The 25,911-nt window shown below is 48.2% G+C and overlaps 1 protein-coding gene across 2 annotated transcripts in view; it reads left to right on the forward strand.

Annotated features, from left to right (window-relative positions):
- LOC115471013 (carbohydrate sulfotransferase 5-like) overlaps positions 1 to 25,669 on the forward strand; it is a 113,932-nt gene extending 88,263 nt beyond the window's left edge. For both annotated transcript variants that reach the window (XM_030204687.1, XM_030204688.1), the window contains exon 2: positions 24,170 to 25,669. In XM_030204687.1, the coding sequence (XP_030060547.1) occupies positions 24,205 to 25,386 (1,182 nt within the window). In that variant the 5' untranslated portion in view covers positions 24,170 to 24,204 and the 3' untranslated portion in view covers positions 25,387 to 25,669. The remainder of the gene's footprint in view (positions 1 to 24,169) is intronic.
- Positions 25,670 to 25,911: the final 242 nt, after the last annotated feature.

Here is a 25,911-nt window from a genome sequence, read left to right on the forward strand (position 1 = left end):
GAGGGAGAGAGGGCAGAGGGCAGGGACACACACACTCCCACATGCATACTCTGAAGAAAACCTTGCTAGCCCCCGTTTCATTTGCATCAGAAACGGGGCTTTTTTACTAGTGTCCAATAGAAAAGGTATCATCTTATTTTCTTTTCCATGTTTTATTTTGTTTTATTTCTATTGATTACCTTTAAAAGTGGACTAACACAGCTACCACACCTCTTTACTCAGCGTACCAAGGAATTGTAGTTTATGCAAAACTTTACTGAGCTTTGCGGCAGGCAGTAAATCCAAACCGCAAACTCTTTGTATAGAGCTGGCGTTTGATTTAAGAAGTTTCCTGTCCATCCAAGACTATTGGTTACAGTCTTATCTACTAATTAAATGTTTTTTTATAGCAATCCAGAATAATATAGTAACATAGTAGATGACGGCAGAAAAAGACCTGCATGGTCCATCCAGTCTGCCCAACAAGATAAACTCATATGTGCTACTTTTTGTGTATATCTTACCTTGATTTGTACCTGTCCTTTTCAGGGCACAGACCGTAGAAGTCTGCCCAGCACTATCCCTGCCTCCCAACCACCAGCCCCTCCTCCCACCACCGGCTCTGGCACAGACCGTATAAGTCTGCCCAGCACTATCCCCACCTCCCGCCACCGGCTCTGCCACCCAATCTCGGCTAAGCTCCTTAGGATCCATTCCTTCTGAACAGGATTCCTTTATGTTTGTCCCACACGTGTTTGAATTCTGTTACCGTTTTCATTTCCACCACCTCCCGTGGGAGGGCATTCCAAGCATCCACTACTCTCTCCATGAAAAAATACTTCCTGACATTTTTCTTGAGTCTGCCCCCCTTCAATCTCATGTACAAATGTACAACTTCTCCTGTTCATCTCCCATCCTTTTTGGCTGTATAATCCAAGACGGTGCTGATAGTGTTGGTTGTCACCAGCAAACTCCTCCAAGATTCAGCCTTAGCTTATCTGGCCTTTCCAGGATACCCCCTCTCCGCCAAAGGTCCTGGCAGGGGTGAAGGCATTACAGAGTTGCCAGGTGGCCAAAAATTTTCCAGCCCAATTTGTGCCCAAAATAGCCCAACATTTTTGACACCAAAAATAGCTGTGTGAGGAGCTGTGCGTGCGTGGGGGGGGGGGGGGGGGGGAGGGGGGGACAGGGTGTCTTCCAGTTGTTCTTATTCATAAAGCTACAAGAAATATCTGGCCCTCAGTTTATCTTCTTATGTTACCAAATGTCATAATGATCTTGTGTCTAGATTGTGTAGGACACAGCGCGATATCCCTCAATCTTACTAAATGCATATTGTAACCCTCACAGAACAGCATGAAGTGAGAAAGAAAACCAAACACTTTTTAATACTGGTAGAAACTGGAATAATGGTTCTGTTTGTATGTAACACATATATGGCTGGACTCTGTATATGGTACCAAAAGTTAGTCGTTAGAAGATCTGTGTGAAGCCCATATTCTATAAAGGGTTCTCACTAAACAACAAAAGAAGGAAGTGGAGTACAAAGTCAACTTGAACAGTTCAAGAACCACCTCCCACTTGTCAAACCAACAGCGTTATAACCGGATGTGCTTAAGGAGGAAAAAAACCTCATTAGACCCAACCTGCTTAAAAAGCTGTGGTCTATTAAGGTACTGATTCGTGAGAGCAGCAGCGCCACTGAGCTCCTTTAATTTTTGAAATTTCTGGCTCCTTCACTATACACCGCTAGTCCTTGATGCAGATCTCAAAATGTTGCCACCTTCGGGCAAGCAGTGGCAGCTATAAATCTTTAAGCTAAGTACTTCTATTTTAGAGATTATAAAGGAGCTTTTCTTAATAGTACTGTATAAAAAAATTTTGTAAATAGAGCCAAAGGAGGTTTTTTATGCCAATGATAGAGAAACAATACCTTAATAGACCATCCTGCTTATAATCAAACGAGAAAAACGCCCAAGTTCCGACCTAAATCGGGAGATGGACGTTTATCTCACAAAAATGAATAACACGGTATAATCGAAAGCCGAACTTGGACGTTTTCAACTGCACTCCATCGCGGAAGCGTACAAAGTTGACGGGGGTGTATCGGAGGCGTGGTGAAGGCGGGACTGGGGCATGGTTATCACCCGAACAGAGATGGGCGCCTTTCGCCGATAATGGAAAAAAAGTATGCGTTTGTAGCTAGAATTTAGGGCACTTTTCCTGGACCCTGTTTTTTCACGAATAAGGCCCCAAAAAGTGCCCTAAATGACCAGATTACCACCAGAGGGAATCGGGGATGACCTCCCCTGACTCCCCCAGTGGTCACTAACCCCCTCCCACCACAAAAATGATGTTTCACAACTTTTTATTTTCACCCTCAAATGTCATACCCACCTCCCTGGCAGCAGTATGCAGGTCCCTGGATCAGTTGTTAGGGGGTGCAGTGGACTTCAGGCAGGTGGACCCAGGCCCATCCCCCCCTACCTGTTACAATTGTGCTGCTTAATGCTTAATCGTCCAACCCCCCCAAACCCACTGTACCCACATGTAGGTGCCCCCCTTCACTTCACCCCTTAGGGCTATAGTAATGGTGTAGACTTGTGGGCAGTGGGTTTTGAGGGGGATTTGGGGGTTCAACACACAAGGGAAGGGTGCTATGCACCTGGGAGCTCTTTTACCTTTTTTTTTTTTTTTTGTAAAAGTGCCCCCTAGGGTGCCCGGTTGGTGTCCTGGCATGTGAGGGGGACCAGTGCACTACGAATCCTGGCCCCTCCCACGAACAAATGCCTTGGATTTATTCGTTTTTGAGCTGGGCGCTTTCATTTTCCATTATCGCTGAAAAGCAAAAACGCCCAGCTCACAAATTGTCGAATAAAACATGGACGTCTATTTTTTTTGAAAATACGGTTCGCGGACCCGTTCTCGGAGATAAACGCCCATGGAGATAGACGTTTTCGTTCGATTATGCCCCTCCCATTGCTATTTAAGCAGGTCTGGGTCTACTGAGGCTTTTTCCTCCTTAAGCATATCAGGTTATAACGCTGTTAGCTTTATAAAATATTAACATAGTGCGCAGGTCACAGCTAACTTTGGGCATCGGACATATGCCTGGTTCTATCAGGCGCGGATAGGCATTATTCTACAACATGGGAGAGTACCCTAACCCTATCTCACTGCATCACCCTGCAAGATCAGGAAGTCAAGGCATTCATTTGGCATACATGAAACTATTACACAAACCACACTATTCAGACAATCTTGAATGATTCACCAAATAAAATCTCTGTCTTACTCCATCTCATCTGAGCAATAGTGTTTCAGTTTCTTATAATCTGCTGTACTTAACCTGGAAATAACAGGCTTATTTTTGAAAGAGAAGGATGCCCATCTTTCGACACAAATCGGAAGATGGGCGTACTTCTCCCAGGGTCGCCCAAATCGAAAGCCGATTTTGGGCATCTCCAACTGCTTTCCGTCACGGGGACGACCAAAGTTCCTGGGGGTGCGTCGGAGGCGTAGCGAAGGCCGGACTTGGGCGTGCCTAACACATGGGCATCCTCGACCCATAATGGAAAAAAAAGGGCGTCCCTGATGAGCACTTGGATAACTTTACTTGGTCCTTTTTTTGTTACGACCAAGCCACGAAAAGGTGCCCGAACTGATCAGATGACCACCGGAGGGAATCGGGGATGACCTCCCCTTACTCCAACAGTGGTCACTAACCCCCTTTCCACCCTCAAAAAAATAGTTTAAAAATATTTTGTGCCAGCCTCAAATGTCATACTCAGGTCCATTGCAGCAGTAAGCAGGTCCCTGGAGCAGTTTTAGTGGGTGTAGTGCACTTCAGGCAGGCGGACCCAGGCCCACCCCCCACATCTGTTACATTTGTGGTGGTAAATGTAAACCCTCCAAACCCCACCAGAAACCCACTGTACCCACATGTAGGTGCCCCCCTTCACCTGTAAGGGCTATGGTAGTGGTGTACAGTTGTGGGTAGTGGGTTTTTGGGGGGGGGGGGCTCTGCACACATGGTAAAGGAGCTATGTACCTGGGAGTTTTTTCTGAGGTCCACTGCAGTGCCCCCTAGGGTGCCCGGTTGATGTCCTGGCATGTGAGGGGGACCAGTGCACTACGAATGCTGGCTCCTCCCATCAGTGGCGTAGCTAGGGTAGTTGACACCCGGGGCCGGTCATTTTTTAACACCCCCCCCCCCCCCCAAATCCAATACTAGGCATACCGAGAATACAAAACACTCAGGACCTATAGAGCAATTCTACCATATCATAAGCAGTCATTTCTACGAGTCACACAAGGAAAAGGAAAGCATCTTAAACACTACAGTGAGCACTAGAACATCAATTCACCTATTGTAAAACAAAACCAGACAGAATAGTACAGATCGTCGATCCTGCACTGTCAATGCCAATTGAAAGCTATGTCTTTTTCACAAACACAGATACACCCTAATCCACTATAGAATAAGTAATAATAAACTTTCTATTTAGACAAAAATTAAACTGAACCCCCAATGCCAGACTCTGCATACAATGCAACACCACAGAAACAGAAAATGTCCCCTGGTGTACTGTGCAAAATATAAAGACAGCAGATGTAAATTTGAAAAAACTAACAAATACCAATCACCACTTTACAAATTAACAAATAGAAATAAAACAAATACAGAAAATAAAATAATACCATTTTATTGGACTAATACATTTAGCTTCCAGAGGCCAAAATCTCCTTCCTCAGGTCAATACAGTATAGTGCTGTTACAGTATCCTATCCTGACCTGAGGAAGGGGTTTTTTTTCTCTGAAAGTTAAGTCAAAATGTATTAAAATTAGTCTAATAAAAAGATTACCTTATTTACATGTTCTATTTATAAACATTTTGTCCCGTTCCGGGCTCTTACCTGGCGCCCCGCGGCCCGAGGCGGTCGTCAAAGGCGTCAGGGGAGCGCTGACCGACGGGTGGGGGCTGCCGCGGGGATCGTCGCGACGATGGAGTGCTTCGAGGCCGGCGATTCCAAAGAACTAACGCCGGCCTCGGAGGGTGAAACCCGCCCGCCAAGATGGCGGCGCCGACGTCGGCGTCCTCCTCGCTGCAGCAGGACCAGCGAGGAGGCTCCGCCCACCCGCGCCGGATTGGCGCATCTTCTGGGGAACTCCGCCCATCAAACGAAGGGACCAATCCGGTTCCCGGGGTCGGCGGGGCTGGAGACGATTGGCGCCAGCTGTTCTTCAGTCAAGGCAAGCGGGGGATTTAAACGGAAGCACGGAGGGGAACCAGTGCTTCCGTTTTCTTGTTTGAAGCCGTCCTGCCAAGAGGATTCCAAGTTTGTTGGTTCTTCAAGACTGCTAGCTGTCCTGCTAGCCTTTTCCAAGTTTGTTTGCTCTTCAAGACTGCTAGCCGCCCTGCTAGCCTTTTCCAAGTTTGTTTGTTCTTCAAGACTGCTAGCCGCCCTGCTAGCCTTTTCCAAGTTTGTTTGCTCTTCAAGACTGCTAGCCGCCCTGCTAGCCTTTTCCAAGTTTGTTTGTTCTTCAAGACTGCTAGCCGCCCTGCTAGCCTTTTCCAAGTTTGTTTGCTCTTCAAGACTGCTAGCCGCCCTGCTAGCCTTTTCCAAGTTTGTTTGCTCTTCAAGACTGCTAGCCGCCCTGCTAGCCTTTTCCAAGTTTGTTTGTTCTTCAAGACTGCTAGCCGCCCTGCTAGTCTTTTCCAAGTTTGTTTGTTCTTCAAGACTGTTAGCCGTCCGGCTAGCCTTGTCCAAGTGTTGTCTGTTCTTCAAGACTGCCAGCCGTCCGGCTAGCCTTCTCCAAGTTTAAGTTGTCCTTCTAGACTGCTAGCCGTCCTGCTAGCGGTTTCCAAGACTGTGTTCCTCCTCCATGCCCGCTAGCCGTCCGGCTAATCCGTTCCAAGACTGTGTGGTGCTCCAAGCCAACTGGCCGTTGTGCTAGCTATTGTCTAGTCAGCGTACGTCCCTGTTGTCCGCTAGCCACCCGGCTAGTCCACAGTACCTAGGACGCTGTACCCAGATCCGACCAGGCCAGCCGTTCCCCGTGGTTCCAGCAGTCCTGCTGGCCGCCCGCAGCTGAGGGCTCAACCCTCGGTGAACGGCGGTCGCCGCGGGTGAAGATTCGGGGTGTTCGGTTATTTCCTGGTCTGCGGAGCTCGGGAAATCTCAAGAGCTCACCTCCACAAACGTGACATCAGAGACGCGACAGAAAACGGAAGCCATGAGCTCGCCGACACAACCGGATCTACGGGACCTGGCCAAGGTTCTACAGCAGCAACAGGAACAGCTGAATGCCCTGTCTGGGGCGCTCCAGAATGTATGTTCTCAACTTTCCACGCTTCAGGTACAGAACCAGGCCGCTGCGGTCCAAGGGGCCGCAGCAGCTCCCCGTATGGGAGGGTTCCGCGTGGGACCTCGGTTCCCTGAGCCGGCACGATACGACGGGAACCCAGCAGGTTGTCGAGGGTTCCTGCACCAGTGTAATCTGGCCTTTCGGATGCAACCAGAGGCCTTTGCTTCGGATCACAGTAAGATAAGCTACATTATGGGCCTGTGTACAGAAAAGGCCCGGGACTGGGTGGTTCCTCTGGACGAACAACAGGATCCTATTTTGGAGGACTATAGCGAATTTCAGCGCCGGTTCCGGATGGTGTTTGACATTCCGGGCAGACCCTCCTCCGTGGCATCGGAGCTGCTTCGGATTCATCAGGGAGAGGGTACAGTGGCCGACTATGCCATCCGGTTTCGTACCGTAGCCGCAGAACTGCGTTGGAATCCGGAATCCTTGATGGCCATTTTTATGGAGGGATTACAAGAACGAATCAAGGATGAATTGGCCGGACGGGAGATTCCCGGATCATTGGATGCCCTCATCTCACTCTGTATCCGGGTAGACACCCGATTCCAGGAGCGAGCCAGAGCCCGGATGGAGCGGCAGAAGTGGGGACGAGGCGTCCCCAAGACGAGCATAGGGTTGGCCTCTCGTCAGGCGAGCCGGAACGCTACGGAGCCCGGAGAGGAGCCCATGGTAATGGGCCGGCAGCGGTTGACTGCCGCCGAAAGACAACAACGACAGTCTAAGGGATTGTGCTTCTATTGTGGACAGGCTGGGCATTTCCTGCGGACTTGTTCTCTCCGGCCGGGAAACGCTCTCCCCAAGGCACCCTGAGGGGAGGTTTCTTGGGGCACTCCGCTCCCCTACAGGAGACCTTGCTCGTCATACCAGTGACCTTGCGGTGGCAGGAAGCCACGCTTCAGACCCGGGCCCTGGTGGACTCGGGTTCTGGGGGTAATTTTATTGGGCTTGAACTGCTCCAGCAAATGGGCTGGCCCCTGCTCCCCCAGAGACCTACGTTGCGAATAACCTCCATCCAGGGAACTACCCTTCCACAACCGGTCACGGAGATTACGCCGATCTTAGGATTGCAGGTGGGGGAGGACCATCGGGAGGAGGCCGAATTCTTAGTATTACCCCGGACCATCCACCCGGTGGTTCTGGGATTACCATGGTTACGATACCACAACCCTGTTATTGACTGGACCAGAGGGAAGATTCAAGCTTGGGGCACTTCCTGTCAAGAAACTTGTTGTAAGGGTCGGGCTGGTTGTTGTCCGGCGTTAAATACGGTGCCCGGAGAAGAACCAAGTGAAGGGAGCGCCCTGCCTGCGGAGTATAGAGACTTTGCCGATGTGTTTAGCCCCAAGGAGGCGGAAGTACTACCTCCACATAGACCTTTTGACTGTGCCATTAATCTGAAGACAGACACAGTGCCTCCTCGGGGTCGATTGTACAAATTGTCCCGCGGAGAATTCAAGGCTATGCGAGACTATATCCGAGAAAATCTACGGAAAGGATTCATCCAGCCGTCGACCTCCCCAGCCGGAGCGGGGTTTTTTTTTGTCGCCAAGAAGGATGGAACCCTGAGACCTTGTATTGACTATCGAGGATTAAATGCCATCACCGTGAAAGATCGGTTTCCTCTGCCCCTCATTCCGGAGCTCTTGGACCAACTTCAAGGGGCCCAGATCTTCACGAAGCTAGATTTACGGGGAGCCTACAATCTAGTACGAATCCGGTCAGGGGATGAATGGAAGACGGCCTTCAATACCCATGAGGGACATTTCGAATATCGGGTAATGCCATTCGGTCTGTGTAACGCCCCTGCGGTATTTCAACGTCTGATCAATTGTGTTCTAGAAGAATTCCTCCATTCCTCGGTGATTGTATATCTGGACGATATCCTAGTTTACTCCAAGGACCCCAGGGAGCATTCGGGCCATGTACGGGCGGTATTGCACCGCCTACGTCAAGCCCATCTTTTTGCGAAGCTGAGTAAATGTGCCTTCCATCAGCACTCCTTACCATTTTTGGGGCATATTCTGCTTCCAGGAGGGTTACAGATGGAACCAGATAAGCTCCAAGCCATTCGGGAGTGGCCTCAACCGAAGGGCCTGAAGGCCTTGCAACGATTCTTGGGCTTCGCCAACTATTACCGCCAATTTATTCCCCAGTACTCCAGCTTGACAACACCGCTGACGGCGCTCACCCGTAAGAACGCAAGGGTCAAGGATTGGCCGCCTGAGGCGCAAGCGGCTTTTCGTCTAGTCAAGGAGGCCTTTGAGTCCGCGTCTATTCTGTTGACTCCTGACCCTGCGAAGCCCTTCACGGTAGAGGTGGACGCATCCGCGCTGGGCGCCGGAGCGGTCATTTCTCAAATTAACCCCGAGGGCCGGCGTCAACCGTGCTCCTTCTTCTCACGAAAGTTCTCTCCAGCCGAGCGGAACTATACGGTGGGGGATAGGGAACTATTAGCCCTGAAACTAGCACTACAGGAGTGGAGACATTTACTGGAAGGAGCGGAACACCGGTTTACGGTCATCACGGATCATAAGAACCTCCTATACCTTCAAGAGGCCCAGCGGTTGAATCCCCGACAGGCCCGGTGGTCATTATTCTTTGCTAGGTTCCATTTCCAACTAGTGTTCCGGGCAGCCTCCCAGAATACCCCGGCCGATGCACTCTCTCGGGCCTTCGAGGTACCAGAAGAGACTACGGAGACTCACCCCATGCTAGACCCCGATTGTCTTAGTGTGGCCACGGGGGAGCTTGCCCAAATCCCGAAATTCGTGGCGGCCGCGGATCGGAAGAAGGTGATGCAATGGGGACACTCGTCAAGATGGGCCGGGCACTTCGGGTATCACAAGACGCTCCGATTCATCTCGCGACAATATCGATGGCCACAGATGAGACGAGATGTCTTCCAGTTTGTGACCTCCTGCCCGATATGTGCCCGCACCAAGCCAATAGGAGGACCTCCCGTGGGAGACCTACAGCCCTTGCCCGTACCGACCAGCCCTTGGACGGAGATATCCATGGACTTTATCACGGAATTACCACGGTCCCAGGGTCATACGGTGATCTGGGTGGTGATCGATCGATTCTCTAAGATGGCTCACTTTGTTCCCTTTGCGAACATTCCGACGGCCGCCGCTCTAGCTCAAGCATTTATTCAGCACATCTTTCGACTACATGGACTACCCACCAGGATCATCAGTGACCGAGGGCCCCAGTTTACCTCCCGGTTCTGGAGAATGTTATGCAAGGCCTTGGAAGTGGAGAACCATTTCTCATCCGCTTACCATCCACAAACCAATGGCATGGTAGAGAGGATAAATCAAACCCTGAAAGGATTCTTGAGAGCCTTTGTTAACCAGCGACAAGATAACTGGGCGTCTCTACTTCCGTGGGCCGAGGTCGCATATAACCAAAGTACCCATTCCTCCTCAGGACAGTCCCCGTTCTTCCTGGTATATGGACGACATCCGCGGGTTCCAGGGCCATTCCCGGCTACCGCCATGACGCCAGCTGGGGACCAAGTGGTCGCCGACCTACAGAAGGTCTGGAGAATGGCTAGGGAACAATTACAGAAGACCGCGACCAGGAACAAGCTCTTTGCTGACCGTCATCGGCGGCCCGCCCCCGTGCTTCAGCCAGGACAGAGGGTATGGTTAAGCACGAAACACTTGAGACTCCGAGGGTCTTCCCGTAAGCTGGGACAGCGATACGTGGGACCGTATGCCATCCAAGAACGAATTGGATCAGTAACATATCGCTTGCGGCTACCCGCCACCCTGCGAGTACATAACGCCTTTCATATCTCGCTATTGAAGAGGTTCCGGGAATCCAGGTGGCACCCGACTCCAGCCCAGGAGAAGGATCTCCAGGTGGCCCCAGAACCGGAGTACGAGGTAAGAGAGATTCTCGACTCAAAGTGGCGGCGGGGAAGACTGTATTACTTATTATCCTGGAAATCTTATGGCCCCGAAGATAATTCCTGGGAACCCGTGGCTAATGTTCATGCTCCAGAACTGGTCAAAGCCTTCCATGCTCAATATCCATTCAAGCCCGGGCCCCGAAGGAAGGGGTCTTCCGGGGAGGATACTGTCCCGTTCCGGGCTCTTACCTGGCGCCCCGCGGCCCGAGGCGGTCGTCAAAGGCGTCAGGGGAGCGCTGACCGACGGGTGGGGGCTGCCGCGGGGATCGTCGCGACGATGGAGTGCTTCGAGGCCAGCGATTCCAAAGAACTAACGCCGGCCTCGGAGGGTGAAACCCGCCCGCCAAGATGGCGGCGCCGACGTCGGCGTCCTCCTCGCTGCAGCAGGACCAGCGAGGAGGCTCCGCCCGCCCGCGCCGGATTGGCGCATCTTCTGGGGAACTCCGCCCATCAAACGAAGGGACCAATCCGGTTCCCGGGGTCGGCGGGGCTGGAGACGATTGGCGCCAGCTGTTCTTCAGTCAAGGCAAGCGGGGGATTTAAACGGAAGCACGGAGGGGAACCAGTGCTTCCGTTTTCTTGTTTGAAGCCGTCCTGCCAAGAGGATTCCAAGTTTGTTGGTTCTTCAAGACTGCTAGCTGTCCTGCTAGCCTTTTCCAAGTTTGTTTGCTCTTCAAGACTGCTAGCCGCCCTGCTAGCCTTTTCCAAGTTTGTTTGTTCTTCAAGACTGCTAGCCGCCCTGCTAGCCTTTTCCAAGTTTGTTTGCTCTTCAAGACTGCTAGCCGCCCTGCTAGCCTTTTCCAAGTTTGTTTGTTCTTCAAGACTGCTAGCCGCCCTGCTAGCCTTTTCCAAGTTTGTTTGCTCTTCAAGACTGCTAGCCGCCCTGCTAGCCTTTTCCAAGTTTGTTTGCTCTTCAAGACTGCTAGCCGCCCTGCTAGCCTTTTCCAAGTTTGTTTGTTCTTCAAGACTGCTAGCCGCCCTGCTAGTCTTTTCCAAGTTTGTTTGTTCTTCAAGACTGTTAGCCGTCCGGCTAGCCTTGTCCAAGTGTTGTCTGTTCTTCAAGACTGCCAGCCGTCCGGCTAGCCTTCTCCAAGTTTAAGTTGTCCTTCTAGACTGCTAGCCGTCCTGCTAGCGGTTTCCAAGACTGTGTTCCTCCTCCATGCCCGCTAGCCGTCCGGCTAATCCGTTCCAAGACTGTGTGGTGCTCCAAGCCAACTGGCCGTTGTGCTAGCTATTGTCTAGTCAGCGTACGTCCCTGTTGTCCGCTAGCCACCCGGCTAGTCCACAGTACCTAGGACGCTGTACCCAGATCCGACCAGGCCAGCCGTTCCCCGTGGTTCCAGCAGTCCTGCTGGCCGCCCGCAGCTGAGGGCTCAACCCTCGGTGAACGGCGGTCGCCGCGGGTGAAGATTCGGGGTGTTCGGTTATTTCCTGGTCTGCGGAGCTCGGGAAATCTCAAGAGCTCACCTCCACAAACGTGACATCAGAGACGCGACACATTTATTAAACACACCTACAATACTGTATCCTAAAGCAAAATAATAAAAATATATATTTACAGTTTGTTGTCTCTGGTTTCTGCTTTCCTCATCTTCTTTTCACTGTCTTCCTTCCATCCAGCATCTGTCTTCGCTCTCTCTCTGTCATCCAGTGTCTGCCCTCTCTAATGTTCCTTCCATCCACTGTCTGCCCTCCCTCTGCCCCTTCCATCCACATCTGCCCCTTTCATCCACCATCTGCCCCAGTCTGCCATCTCTCTCACCCCCTTCCATCAACATCTGCCCTCTCTCTCTCTTCCTTCCATCCACATCTGCCCTCTATCTCTGCCCCTTCCATCCACCATTTGCCCCAGTCTGCCCTCTTTCTCTCTCCCCCTTCCACCCACCATCTGCCCTTTCTCTCTGCCCCTTCAATCTGTCTGCCCTCCCTCTCCCATCCATCCAGGGTCTGCCCTCCCTTATACTCCCCCCTTCCATCCAGGGTCTGTTCCCTCTCTCTCTGCCCCCTCTTTTCAGCCCCCAGTTCCAGCCCCCTTATTCCACCTGCCCCTAGTTCCAGCCCCAGCCCACATCTCCCACCTGCCCCCCTTTTTCAGCCCCACTATCCCACCAGTCCCAGCCCTTTTCTCCCATCAGTCCCAAGCTTCAGCCCCCAGCCACTTCTCCCTGTCCCCTTTAAAGCCCCTAGTCCCTACAGTTTCAGCCCCTGCCCCTTTTCAGCCCCCAGTTCCAGTACTAGCCCCCTTATCCCAACTACCCTCCTTTTCAGCTCCTAGTTCCAGCCCCCTTCATCCACCACATGCCTTTTGCATCCCCCCTTTTCAGCCCCAGACCTGTTCTCCCACCTGCCTCAGGCATGGACCCATTTTCCCTCCTGTCCCCTTGTCAGACCCCAGTTCCAGCTTCAGACCCCTTCTCCCATCTGAGCACTCCCCTCCCCAGTCCCCTTCTCCCCTCTGAGCTCCCCCAACCCTCCCCAATCCCCTTTGAGCACCCATCTGAGCTCCCCAATCCCCTTCTCCCCTCTGAGCTCCCCACCCCTCCCCAATCCCCTTTGAGCACCCATCTGAGCTCCCCAATCCCCTTCTCCCCTCTGAGCTCCCCCATCCCTCCCCAATCCCCTTTCAGCTCCCCCACCCCTCCCCAATCTGAGTCCCCCCTCCCACCCGACCCGACCCGACCTGACACACCTACCAGGCACCTCCGTTCACCTGCTCCCATCCTGTCCTCTCTTTAAAAAAAAAATTGAAGCACCGGAGTGTCAGGCAGCGCCTCCCATCTGCCCTGCTTCTAAAAATCTGTTCAACATCGCTCGTCGGGCCTTCCCTCATTCAGTCCTGCCCGCCCTCGTGGTAATAGGAAGTTACCTTAGAGGTGGGCGGGACTGAATGAGGGAAGGCCCGACGAGCGACGTTGAAGAGATTTTTAGAAGCAGGGCAGACGGGAGGTGCTGCCTGCCACTCCGGCGCTTCAAATTTTTTTTTAAAAGAAAGGACAGGGTGGGAGCAGCGGGAGCGGAGCACCCCCCACCCGCTGACACCCGGGGCGGACCGCCCCCACCGCCCCGCCCTTGCTACGCCACTGCCTCCCATGACCAAAGGGCTTGCATTTGGTCATTTTTGAGATGGACGTCCTTAGTTTCCATTATCGCCGAAAATCAGAAACGACCAAGTCTAAGGATGATCATCTCTAGGGTCGACCTAAATGTCAAGATTTGGATGTCCCCAACCGTATTATCGAAACGAAAGATGGACGCCCCTCTTGTTTCGATAATACGGGTTTCCCCACCCCTTCGCCGGGATGTCCTACGAGGACGTCCTCAGGAAAACTTGGCCACCCCTTTCAATTATGCCCCTCCATGTGTTCTAGGATTATTCTGTAAATGTATAACTTGCTGATCAACAGATTATGCCCATATCGTTTTCTATAACAAACTAGACATAATGAAGCCAGAACATACATAAGATAACGAACCTCAAGATATTTTAAGACCAATGTTTCATAGACGACTATCTTCAAAGTAATCTCCAAATGACAATTTTGCTAAATCTGTAAGATGCAAGAATGAATTCTATAAAAAGTTTAGATGATATAATGAGTTATAAAGACACATGTAAGTCTTATTCATCTTTTCTAAACATAAAGGACAAAGGTAAACTTGTTTAAAGCAAGAAAAGGGCATTAGAGGTTAAAGATAAAGGGCATTAGGAGTTGGATTTCACATAAAACGTTCAATAAAAGCCAGCTGTACTTAAGTTTTCATCCATTTTATATCCATGAGAAAACCCTAAATACATTAGTGATGGTTTCATGTTGCAGTTTCTGATCCTGATGTCCTTTGATAATCCAATTGATGCAGTTACCTGGAGACTTGTTTTGTTGTAGATCCAACTCAGATCACAAGCAAAGAGAAAGGTGCTTGCTTGAAAAGTGCAGGGAGGCAAAAAGGTTGTTTTTATCCAAACAAAACAAATGAAATTAACTAAGGAATCCTTTTTCTACGGTGCACTGATTAGCGTATGCTAAATGCTAAGACACCTATTATATTCCTGTGGGCATCTTATCATTTAGCACATCCTAATCATTTGCACACGCTAAATCTGTTCATGCACCTTAAAAGGACCCCCAAAATAAAGGAGAGAAAACTTAAAATAAAACTCAGGATTGGTACCGAAACATATACCAAGCAGAAGTATGTAAAAATTTGAGCAGTAAGTAAGTTTACACTGAATTGTAAAAGACCTTTGAAGTCAGAATGATTGAATATTTTAACACCCAACAGAAAGGACTTAACAAGGACCTGGGGTTCCTAGCCCATTATAAACCATAAAGCTGTATGTCTCTGTTGATCACCCTCCCCTCACCTATCCACACCCACCCTGTTAGAATATCAATGATATGCTTTGATGTCCCCATGCATACTTCCTACCCACCCCCCTCCTCCCACCCTGTCAGACTGTCATAGTAATGCTTGAATGTTTTCACTTATGTACACTGTCAGCTAGCACATTTGCTTATTTCCGATTTGAGGAAGAAGGGCAACCTTCGAAAGCTAATCAAGAAATGTATTAAGTTATGTCCAATAAAAAAGGTATCATCTTATTTTCTTTTCCATGTTTTATTTTGTTTGATTTCTATTGATAACCTTAAGAGTGGACTAACACGGCTACCACACTCCTCCACTGAATTGTAGCAATCCGATGTGAATACAGCCTCTGCCTTCCTGCCTTCTTTCTACCAGTCCAATATTCCAGTCAAACATTTAAAATGGTGCTGGGATATATGTACAGAAATTCTTATTTAAAAGGACCAATTAAAAATACAACTGATGCCCCAGTCAGAGAATGAGAGCACATTCACAGAAGAGAAGCTATTTTAGTTCATCATTCAGTCCTCTTGGATGTAAAGTCTTTAACGTGGAAATCCAAAATTGTTCATGATATGCAAGGTGATAATCTCTATCCCCACCCAGGGTAGAGCATGATGTAAAACCAGTAATTCTCCAGATGATGTGTACAACTGTGTGGCCATATGTCTTCCAATGATTTACAATTGGAGCAGCAAATGTGCCTGTAACAGTCTGACTCTTATGTTCAGCGGGTCACAGTCGTACTGATCTCTTAGTGTGACCAATATACAAAAACATATCAAAGCATGCACTACATATGATGAATTACTATTTGTGTCATATTTTGCTGTAATTTTAAAATTATCAGGGGTCATCCAAGAAGTACCCTCAATCGTATGGCACCATGAACAGCCCCCACATTTCAGATGACTACTGGTCATTTCAATCAGTCTCTCAATATCTGGAGATAGTAACTCTCCAAACCAAGCAGAGAGGATAAACAGTATACATAAAAAGTGCACAAACAAAAAAAGCAACACTGGGCCTTCAAGACTGAGACAATAGAAGCATTTTATTGATAAGTGACCCGATAGGGGCTGTGTTTCGGCGTAAAACAACGCCTGCCTCAGGGGTCTAACAACAAAACATATAAAAACATAAAAATCACTTTAAGAGATAAATAGAACATTAATAACAAAAAAATTATTTAATATAATAAAAAGTATAATAGAAAGACAACATCACTATGAATTGTATATAAACATAAAATATTGTAATGACTTTATATAAACAATAAACAGTAATAAGGAGAGCAGATACATGTATATCAAAACATGTTTAAAAATAGCCATTTATATATATATATATATATATATATATATAGCTACGGTTGAACTGTATCCATAGTTCACAATGAAAATCAAATCACACATATATATATTTCCATCACTCGTGATGTATTGTAAGCCACATTGAGCCTGCAAAGAGGTGGGAAAATGTGGGATACAAATGCAATAAATAAATAAATATATGTGTTCTTCCGGTATATATGTATCATTTTGGGGCTTAATCTAAATATATCCCATATTTTGTTTAATTATCTATCACTGTTAATTGGAAAGCAAAATATATTAATTTATTAGTATTGCTTCGAAGAGATAATTAATGTACATGGACCCGTAAGGTGACCAATGCTGTTGCAAAATTTTGTGTATAGTCTTGCTCTTTTATTTTTGAACAAAAACCTATTTTAGATAAGTATATTCTTAAAACTGTTATATAAAAAAACTTTATATACATTGGCCAATATTAGTAACAATTTTTACATATAATCTTAGTTGTTGCTGGCTCACAATTTAAAATATTTTAAGAAGAAATATATAGATATATTTTTTAATAAATCTATTACTGAAATTCTTACCAGCGTTTGGGTGTGACTCTCCCACATTTCTTCCCCTTTGGTAAGCTACCATAGAGAATTTTTTAGTTTTATGTTTTTTATTGACTTTAAATTATGCAACAGAAACAGCAACTACTACTACTACTTATCATTTCTATAGCGCTACTAGACGTACGCAGCGCTGTACACTTGAACATGAAAAGACAGTCCCTGCACAACTCAGTACTACAATGCTAAGATTATATACAAACTAGACAGTAAGTATCAAGTGGCATCCACAATCTCTTGAAGGATGCCAGGCTCCTGCTCTTCATTGCAGCCATCTCCTCATACCTTCTTTCAAGACGTATGGTATTCTACCACCCAACCATACTCAACTCAGAATTAGTTTTCTAGTCAGACAAGATGGATTGAATAGCAAGTCCCATAAGCATATCAAACAACTTAGCTCTGTCCCTCCACAGATCATGGGACAACGCAGGGGATCTTAAAATCACAATCCTGTGTCTAACCTCAACCTGAATACCAAACAGGACATATATTTGAATAGGCAATCAGCAAGTCTCAAACAGCAGTCAAAGTCCACAAAGGTCATAGATTCAATGAAGATGCAACTGGGATTAGTGGATCCAATACTTGTTTGAGAGAGAGTATACTTTTTATTCCCCAGTGCATAAGTCTTATTCTCCTATAGAATTTTTCTTTATTTCATAGAGATTTTTTTGAAAATCGAACAGGTTCGAAACATAGACCAATCTTTTTCAAAATTCTGACTGTTGTAGATGATCCTATCATATGCAGTCAATTTATTTTCCAAAAGTTCTGGGTTTTTTGTTGTTGTTGCAGGATCCATTCTTGAATGGCGTGGAGGGGCATAATCGAAAGGTCGTCCAAATACGCATTAGGACGTCCTTACGAAAACGTCCAAAATCAAGCAGGTATAATCGAAAAATAGAATGGACGTTTTTCGATAATCGATTATCCCTGTTGCAAACGACCAAATGAGGGGAGCATAAAGGTTAGAAAACAGGGTGCCCTTACACATTTGATTATCGCAGGTGAAAATGACCAAATCAGAAAGTGTGGTAAAACAATTTGTACTGCAAGTACAGTGCCTGCTGTTCTGGACATCCAGGTACAGGAAATATGAAGAATGTTCATACGCGTAAAATACAGGAAGATCATGCTGCTCCACTGAATATTCCTCATATGTGCCCTATCTGGATGTCCGGAACTACATGCACTGTACCTACTGAACATACAGCTATATGCATATTGTGTATATGTGAAAAGGTTCGCATGCTTCATACTGATCTATATAAGGCAAGTTCCGCACGCATCAAGGGCCCGCACGCATAACAACCATTCGTGCACGTCAAGGACGTCTATGATTACGATGGCGTCTAAGTGCTGATAGGGCCATATATGGGATAGTAATCCATATATGGAGCTGTGCACGAAACGATGTCCGTCACACAAGGGCGTCCATATAAGGTGCTTCTTTTCCAACACCTATTCTCACTGAAAAATATGGAGCACCTGCGACGTGAGCCAAATTTCAGTGAGGCTGAGAGCCTGCTGCTGGTGCGGCTGTGCCTTAGGCACCGGCACAGGCTATTTATCCACCACCACCACCTGCCCCCCAGGATACAGGCAATGAGAGCCTGGTCCCGCATCAGGAACAGGCTGGAAAGGTAAGTGTTTGCCCCCCCCCCATCAGGTCCCCGTCCTGTACCTACACATATAACAGCTTCGTCATCATTGTAAGCAGTAACTGTAGTGTGCATGCAAGGATAATGAGTAATATGGGTACATGCACATCAGTAGACATATTAGTAGTTTAACAAGCAGAAATTATAATGCATACAAACGGGACTTTCTGGCCTCATGGCCACCTCTATGGCATCATCTGCATAGGAGCTGACTCTGTGGCTGCTGTGGGTGCTTGAGCATCCCCAATATTGAATAAATTCCTTGTATGTGTCCAGGGAGGGGTTATCTCCACTGGGGTTAGCACCCCCAATAATTTAAAAAAGGTGGCTCCTATGATCATCTGTACCAATGGAATGTCCCCCCACAACAGTGTTGACCCTCTCTGCTATTTGATTGACAAATGAATGTGTGTGCAGAGGGCAAGAAGGACCATCCCCTGACTCCTGCTCTACAAACTTATATCTTACAGACGCTTCGGGATTCACAGGGATTGTCTTTCTTCTATGTTTCTGCAGCGCTGCGTACGCCTTGTAGCGCTATAGAAATGCTAAATAGTAGTAGTAGTAGTAGTAATAGCCGGATGGAGTGGGCTTCAAAGGATGAGAAAGAGTGAGACTGCGGTAGGAGGAGGGGTTGGAAACTACAGGAGGGCGAGAGTAGTAACCCAACGCCTCCACCGCGGCCAACTGGGCGGGGAGTGTTTGAGAAGAGGTAACCACCATGGCAAAGGGCTGCGACTGAGGCAGAGTCATCCGGGGAGATCCAGGTTTCGGTTAGGGCGAGCAGTTGAAGGGAGTGGGAGATGAAGAGATCGTGGGTGAAGGGCAGTTTGTTGCAGACTGAGTGGGCATTCCACAAGGCGCAAGAGAAGGGGAGGGAAGAAGGGGGAGGAGGGGAATAGAGACGAGATTGGAGACGTCCCGGGATCGTCCGCATGGATAGGACAGGGACAGATGAGGGGGACCTGGATTAGGGTTAATGTCTCTGGCGGATAGTAGGAGGAGGAGCAAGAGAGAGCAGAGGAGGGAGGGGGAGGACGGGCGACGAAGGCGACGAAGACGGGGTGCACTTAGGAGGAATGGGGATGGGTTAATAGCAGGAAGGAAGTGTTGAAGGTTGAGAGCGAGGATGGAGGAAAAGAAGACTACCCTCCCAGTAGAGGGAGGGGTTGCCCTGAAGGACATGCAGGACCGACGTCTGGAATCAGCAATGAAACGGTCCTTTGAAATTTCAGGCCTAGCCTTACGGGCATCTGTGTGCAGTTGTGATGCTGCTCGAGCCTGCCTCGCTTGGTTGCAACAGGCAGTGGAACAGCCCGGGGATGGAGTGGAGCCCCTTGTGGAGGTGGCACCGCGGATGGAGTCGGCCTTGTCATTTTTGGCTGATGCCCTTTATGATCTGGTCAGAGCCTCGACTAAACAGATGTCTGTGGCGGTGGCCGCTCACCGCCTTCTATGGCTATGGCATTGGGCGGCTGACATGGACTCTAAGCAAAGGTTGGTGAAGTTGCCCTTCCAGGGCCTTCTATTTGGTTAGGAGTTGGAGAAAATTGTCAAGGGCCTGGGGGATGCTAAACCCCAGCGGTTACCCAAGGATAGGCCGCGGCCTTCTTCCAAGGGTCAGGCGGTTCCCTCCTCTTCCAGACCTCGCTTCTGTGAAGCTAGAAGGTACCGCCCAGGGCGTTCTGCTGGGTTTACTTCGCGTGCCCGTTTTCAGCAGAGGAACTCCTTTTGCTCGGACAGATGCTCTGCAGCGGCCGGTTCAAGGCCTGGAGTTCATGGGTGACCCTCTCAATGATGGTGCGCCGACCCACTCCTCGATTCCTGCAGTTGGAGGACGTCTTTCCCTCTTTCTCGAGGAGTGGGTCAAGATTGCCTCAGATCAGTGGGTTTTGGACCTGATCAGAGATGGCTACAGATTGGAATTAACTGCCCCGGTGAGAGACGTGTTTTTGGAGTCCCGAAGCGGCACAGCCATCAAACAGGCGGCGGTAGAGGAGACCTTGCAAGGCTTGTTGCACCTGGGAGCGGTGATCCCCGTGCCTCCCGCCGAAAGCAGCTGCGGTCGTTACTCCATTTATTTTGTGGTGTCGCGAAAAGGCGGGTCTTGTCGGCCCTTTCTCGACTTGAAGAAAGTCAACGAGTCACTCAAAGTACAACATTTCCACATGGAAACCCTGCGCTCCGTCATTGCGGCGGTACAGCCAGGAGAGTTTCTCACGTCTCTGGACCTGAAAGAAGCTTAATTGCACATCCCTATTTGGCCCCCGCACCAACTGTTTCTCTGGTTTGTGGTGTTGGGAAAACACTTTCAGTTTCGGGCCTTGCCTTTTGGCCTCGCCACAGCTCCCCGAACCTTTTCCAAGGTAATGGTGGTAGTAGCTGCCTTTCTCAGGCGAGAGGATATCCGGGTTCACCCGTACCTTGACGAGTGGCTCATCAGAGCGGACTGTACAGAAGAGAGTCATCATGTAACAGCCAGAGTGGTTTCAGTACTGCAATCTCTGGGCTGGGTCGTCAATACACCCAAAAGTCACCTGACCCCCCCTCTCAATCTCTAGAGTATTTGGGGGTTCGGTTTGACACGGCCTCGGGGTTGGTTTTTTTACCTGAGCAAGGGCAGTGCAAGCTTCAGACCCAGGTCTGTCTGCTCCTGAGGATGCCTCGCCCGCGAGCTTGGGACATTGTCCAGCTCTTGGGGTCGATGACGGCCACCCTAGAAGTGGTGCCTTGTGCCAGAGTGCACATGAGACTGCTGCAGTGTTCCCTGCTACAATGTTGGTCTCCCATTTCCCAGGATTATCAGTGCAGACTCAGTTGGCTCCCTGTGGCCCGACTCAGCATGGAGTGGTGGTTCTCAGACAGCATGTTGCGGCGAGGAATGCCGTTAGCGCTCCCCGACTGGTGCCTGGTGGTAACCGATGCCAGCCTGAAGGGCTGGGGAGCTCATTGCCAGGAGAGGCATGCCCAGGGTCTGTGGACACTCGAAGAATCGAAGTGGTCCATCAATCGCTTGGAGTTAAAAGCGATATTCCAGGCGCTTCTGGCCTCTCACACGACCCTGGATGGGCTGGCTGTTAGAGTTCTGTCGGACAACACAACAGTGGTGGCCTACATAAATCGACAAGGCGGCACTCAGTGTCAAGCACTGGCCGCAGAGGCCGCTCAGATATGCCACTGGGCCGAGCTACATCTGCAGTTATTGTCAGCAGCTTACATTGCAGGTCAGAGCAATGTGGAAGCCGATTATCTAAGCAGGCATCAAATTGACCCAGTGGAGCGGAAACTGGCAGACGAAGTGTTCCTTCAGATATGTGCCAAATAGGGGACGCCCATAGCGGATCCTCGCTCGGTGGGGTTGGATGCCTTGGCTCAACCCTGGCCTCAGGGCCTCCTGTATGTGTTCCCTCCTTGGCCCTTGATAGGGTGAGTACTCTTGCGGATTCGGCTTCATCAAGGAGAGGTGGTTCTCATTGCCCCGGATTGGCCCAGGCGACCGTGGTATGCTGACCTCCGGTGGATGCTGGTAGAGGCTCCCCTTACTTTGCCTCTGGTACCGAACCTGTTGTCACAGGGGCCGGTAACCATGGAGGACGCCTGCCGCTTTGGTCTTATGGCATGGCTATTGAGAGGGCGCAATTGAGAGACAAGGGCTATTCCAACAAGGTCATCTCCACTCTCCTTCAGGCCCGCAAGCGTTCCACTTCCGTTGCCTATGCTCGGATTTGGCGCCAGTTTGAGGCTTGGTGTGCTGCTAAAGCAATGCGGGCTTTTGTCTCGTTGATACTTGACTTTTTGCAGGATGGTTTACAAAAAGGCTTGACCTATAATTCCCTGCGTGTTCAAGTGGCAGCCTTGGCATGTTTTCGGGGGAAGGTGGCTGGCCTCTCCCTGGCTGCTTATCCGGATGTGGCACGGTTTCTTAGAGGGGTGCTTCGGCTCCGTCCTCCCATGCGGGCTCCGTGTCCGGCCTGGAACCTGGGGTTAGTTTTAAAGGCCCTTCAGTGTTCGTCCTTCGAGATGCTTAGGCAAGCTTTGGAGAAGGATGTGACCCTAAAGACGGTCTTTTTGGTGGCCATTACATCAGCGAGACGGGTGTCTGAGCTCCAGGTGCTGTCCTGTTGAGAACCATTTCTGCAATTCTCAGAGTCCGGAGTTATGGTACGTACGGTGCCTTCCTTTCTGCCTAAGGTGGTTTCAGCGTTTCACCTAAACCAGCCTATTTTCTTGCCCTCCTTTTCTAGAGAGGGGTTTCTGGAATCTTTTGGGCAATTGCACCTTCTAGATGTGCGAAGGGCTCTGTTGCAATATCTGCACATGTCAAATGCTTTCAGGACCTCTGACCACCTTTTTGTTTTGTTGTCAGGTTCTTGCAGAGGGTCTCCAGCGTCTAAAGCCACTATAGCCCACTGGCTCAAAGAAGCTATTTTTTCAGCATATCTGCTGTCTGGCCGGCCTCTTCCTGAAGCCTTTAAGGCACATTCCACAAGAGTGATTTCCTCTTCTTGGGCTGAAACTGGAGCACTCTCTCTTCAAGAGATATGCAGTGCAGCGACATGGGCGTCTAAGCTCTCATTTGCCCAAGATTACAGGCTGGATGTGGCTGCCAGGAGGGATGCGCATTTTGGAGCACAAGTGCTGGCGCGTGGTGTGGCCTGTTCCCACCCTAACTAGGGATTGCTTTGATACATCCCATTCGTAATGGATTCATCTGCTTGATGACAAGGAAGGGAAAATTAGGTTCTTACCTTGGTAATTTTCTTTCCTTTAGTCATAGCAGATGAATCCATGAGCCCTCCCTGATCGTTTGATTGCTTGATTGATTAATGCTGTGTTGGGTTCAGTTTTTCCTATAGATTTGTTCCCTCATTGAGAGAAGTTGGAAAACAGTCTTCAGGATTTCTGTTCTGTTACAGGAGGTTGCGTTCGTCCCTCCTTTGCATTACTGCTCCTGTTCTGGGGCGTTCGTTCGCTGTGAGGAAAGTTCATGTTATTCTACTTTGCAGTGTTACACTACTTTGGAAGCTTCAAATACTGAGAGGCAGATGGAGCTAGCTGGCCAAGAGGCACTATGGTTTTCAGTGCTCTCTATCTCCCTTGCTGGTAGGTGGACACAACCCATTCGTAATGGATTCATCTGCTATGACTAAAGGAAAGAAAATTACCAAGGTAAGAATCTAATTTTCCCTTAGGGGTCCTTTTACTAAGGTGCGCAGAAAAATGGCCTGCGGTAGTGTAGATGCGTGTTTAGGGCACTCGCAGAATTATTTATTAGCGCAGCTACAAAAAATGCCTTTTTTCATTTTAGCCGAAAATGGACACGCTGCAAAATGAAAATTGCTGCACATCCATTTTGGGTCTGAGACCTTACCACAAGCCATTGACCTAGCGGTAAGGTCTCATGCGGTAACCGGGCGGTAATGGTATATGCATGTCAAATGCCACTTAACATGTGTAGCTGCAACGTGTCAGAAAATTAAAAAAAAAAATTTGAGATGCGCATAGTGGATGCGCACCAAGATTGAAATTACCGCAAGGGCCATGCAGTAACCGGGCAGTAACACCAATTTACCACGTATTGGGCACGCATAGGCACCTACGTGGCTTTAGTAAAATAAGATAACTGCATAAACTGAGTGGCATGAAGAGCTGTCCTTTCTTTATGCAGTTCACCTTCAATGGTTAAGTGTTGAATATTGCACTTAACTGCATAAGTGTTAGCTGGCCACTTATGCCTGGATATTCAGTGGCAGTGTCTTTTCGTGATCCGAAATTGAATATCTGGGAATAAAGCCAGTAGCAGCCAGAAAAATGATGACCACCACTGGCTAAGCAGCAGCTGGAGTATTTCCTTCAATAAGTCCACAGAAATTCACATTTTGTTTTACTGTCTATGGATTTTAAAATATTAAGTGCTTTCTGTTTTCTCTTTTTCTTAGTGACTTTGAATAGAAGTTGCTCTTATTCCACCATCATGGTAAGAATAAGGACCACCAGCGCTTTGGTTGCAATATTCCTTATGATTCAGGCAGCTTTATTAATCTTCATGTTTGCGAGGCAAACAAACATCATGGGTCAGTCTGATAAGAAGACAAGCAAAGTGCACATCCTTATTCTGTCTTCATGGAGATCAGGATCTTCCTTTGTGGGACAACTTTTCAGTCAACACCCTGATGTCTTCTACTTAATGGAACCAGCCTGGCATGTTTGGGTAACCATGTACCAGAGTAGTGCCAAGGTTTTGCAAATGGCAGTACGGGACCTAATTAGATCAGTGTTCTTGTGTGACATTTCTGTTTTTGATGCTTACCTGCCTGGGAACAGAAATATATCTGATCTGTTTCAGTGGGCAGTCAGCAGAGCCCTCTGTGCAGTCCCTGCCTGTGAATTTTTCCAGCGCACTGATATCATCAGTGAAATGACTTGTAAAGCACTTTGTGGAAAATATCCCTTTGGCAACGTGGAACAAGCGTGTAAGACCTACAGCCACATTGTCCTTAAAGAGGTCCGATTGTTTGATTTAACAGCGCTTTATTCCCTTCTCACTGATCCCTCCATGAACTTGAAAATTTTGCACCTAGTCCGAGATCCGAGGGCTGTTGTGAAGTCGCGGGAACAAGCTGTCAAAGCGTTAGCACGTGACAATGGAATTGTTTTGAATACCAATGGCACTAAAGTGGAGGACAGTAAATATGAAGTGATGCGGGAAGTCTGCAAAAGTCATGTACAAATTTATGAAACAGCTACACAAAAATTTCCCAGTTTCCTAAAAGACCGTTACATGATGGTACGTTACGAAGACCTGGTCAGCGACCCCTTAGCTGAAATTTTGGAAATGTATAATTTTGCAAACCTTACGCTAACTAACAAACTTGAAAGTTGGATGTATAATATCACCCATGGTCATGGGCCAGGGAGTAGAAAAGAGGCGTTCAAAATTACCTCTCGTGATGCAGTTAATGTTTCTCAGGCTTGGAGGAACATTCTTTCTTTTCATAAAATTAGAAAAATTCAAGAAGTTTGTAAGGGTGCCATGAATTTGCTTGGCTATCGGTTAATTGAGACAGAAAAAGAACAAAAGGATTTATCATTAGATCTGGTGTTGCCAAGACAACAACACCAATTTGCTTGGTCTTCTTTTAAGGTAAAAAAATAAGACCTGTTTGGTGAACATTTGAAATTCTTTTTGTGCATAGTGATCAGTGTCTGGATCTAATTTCTTATCTTTCTTCCTTTTGCTGATGTAACACAGAAGAACCCTTCTGAGTATCTTTCTATATAACAGATGTAGAAACTCCAAAGCTAAATATTTTAGTTAATTATTTTGTTGGTAGGAAGTCACGATTATTAAACTTTAATGATTTGTTTTACTGTTTTGTTCCAGTGATTTCTGATTTTTACTAAACAGAAGACATGAAAATGTAATCATGAAAATTAAGAGAGGGCTGATATTCGGTGAATTCATCCTATTAACTTCAGGAACATACCCCAGGCAAATGTATACGAGCCGTTTTCCACTTGTAAAACATGTTTTACACATGGAAAATGCTTTATAAAATCACCCCACAAAATGGACAGTAATCAAAGAGAGACGCCAAGCCATAAACATTCAATTCTAAATAAATATAAAAACATTATGAGGATAAATCTGTAAAGTGATGATGATGATATATTGCTTGTA

Source organism: Microcaecilia unicolor, chromosome 5 (assembly GCF_901765095.1).
Source record: "Microcaecilia unicolor chromosome 5, aMicUni1.1, whole genome shotgun sequence".
NCBI lineage: Eukaryota > Metazoa > Chordata > Amphibia > Gymnophiona > Siphonopidae > Microcaecilia > Microcaecilia unicolor.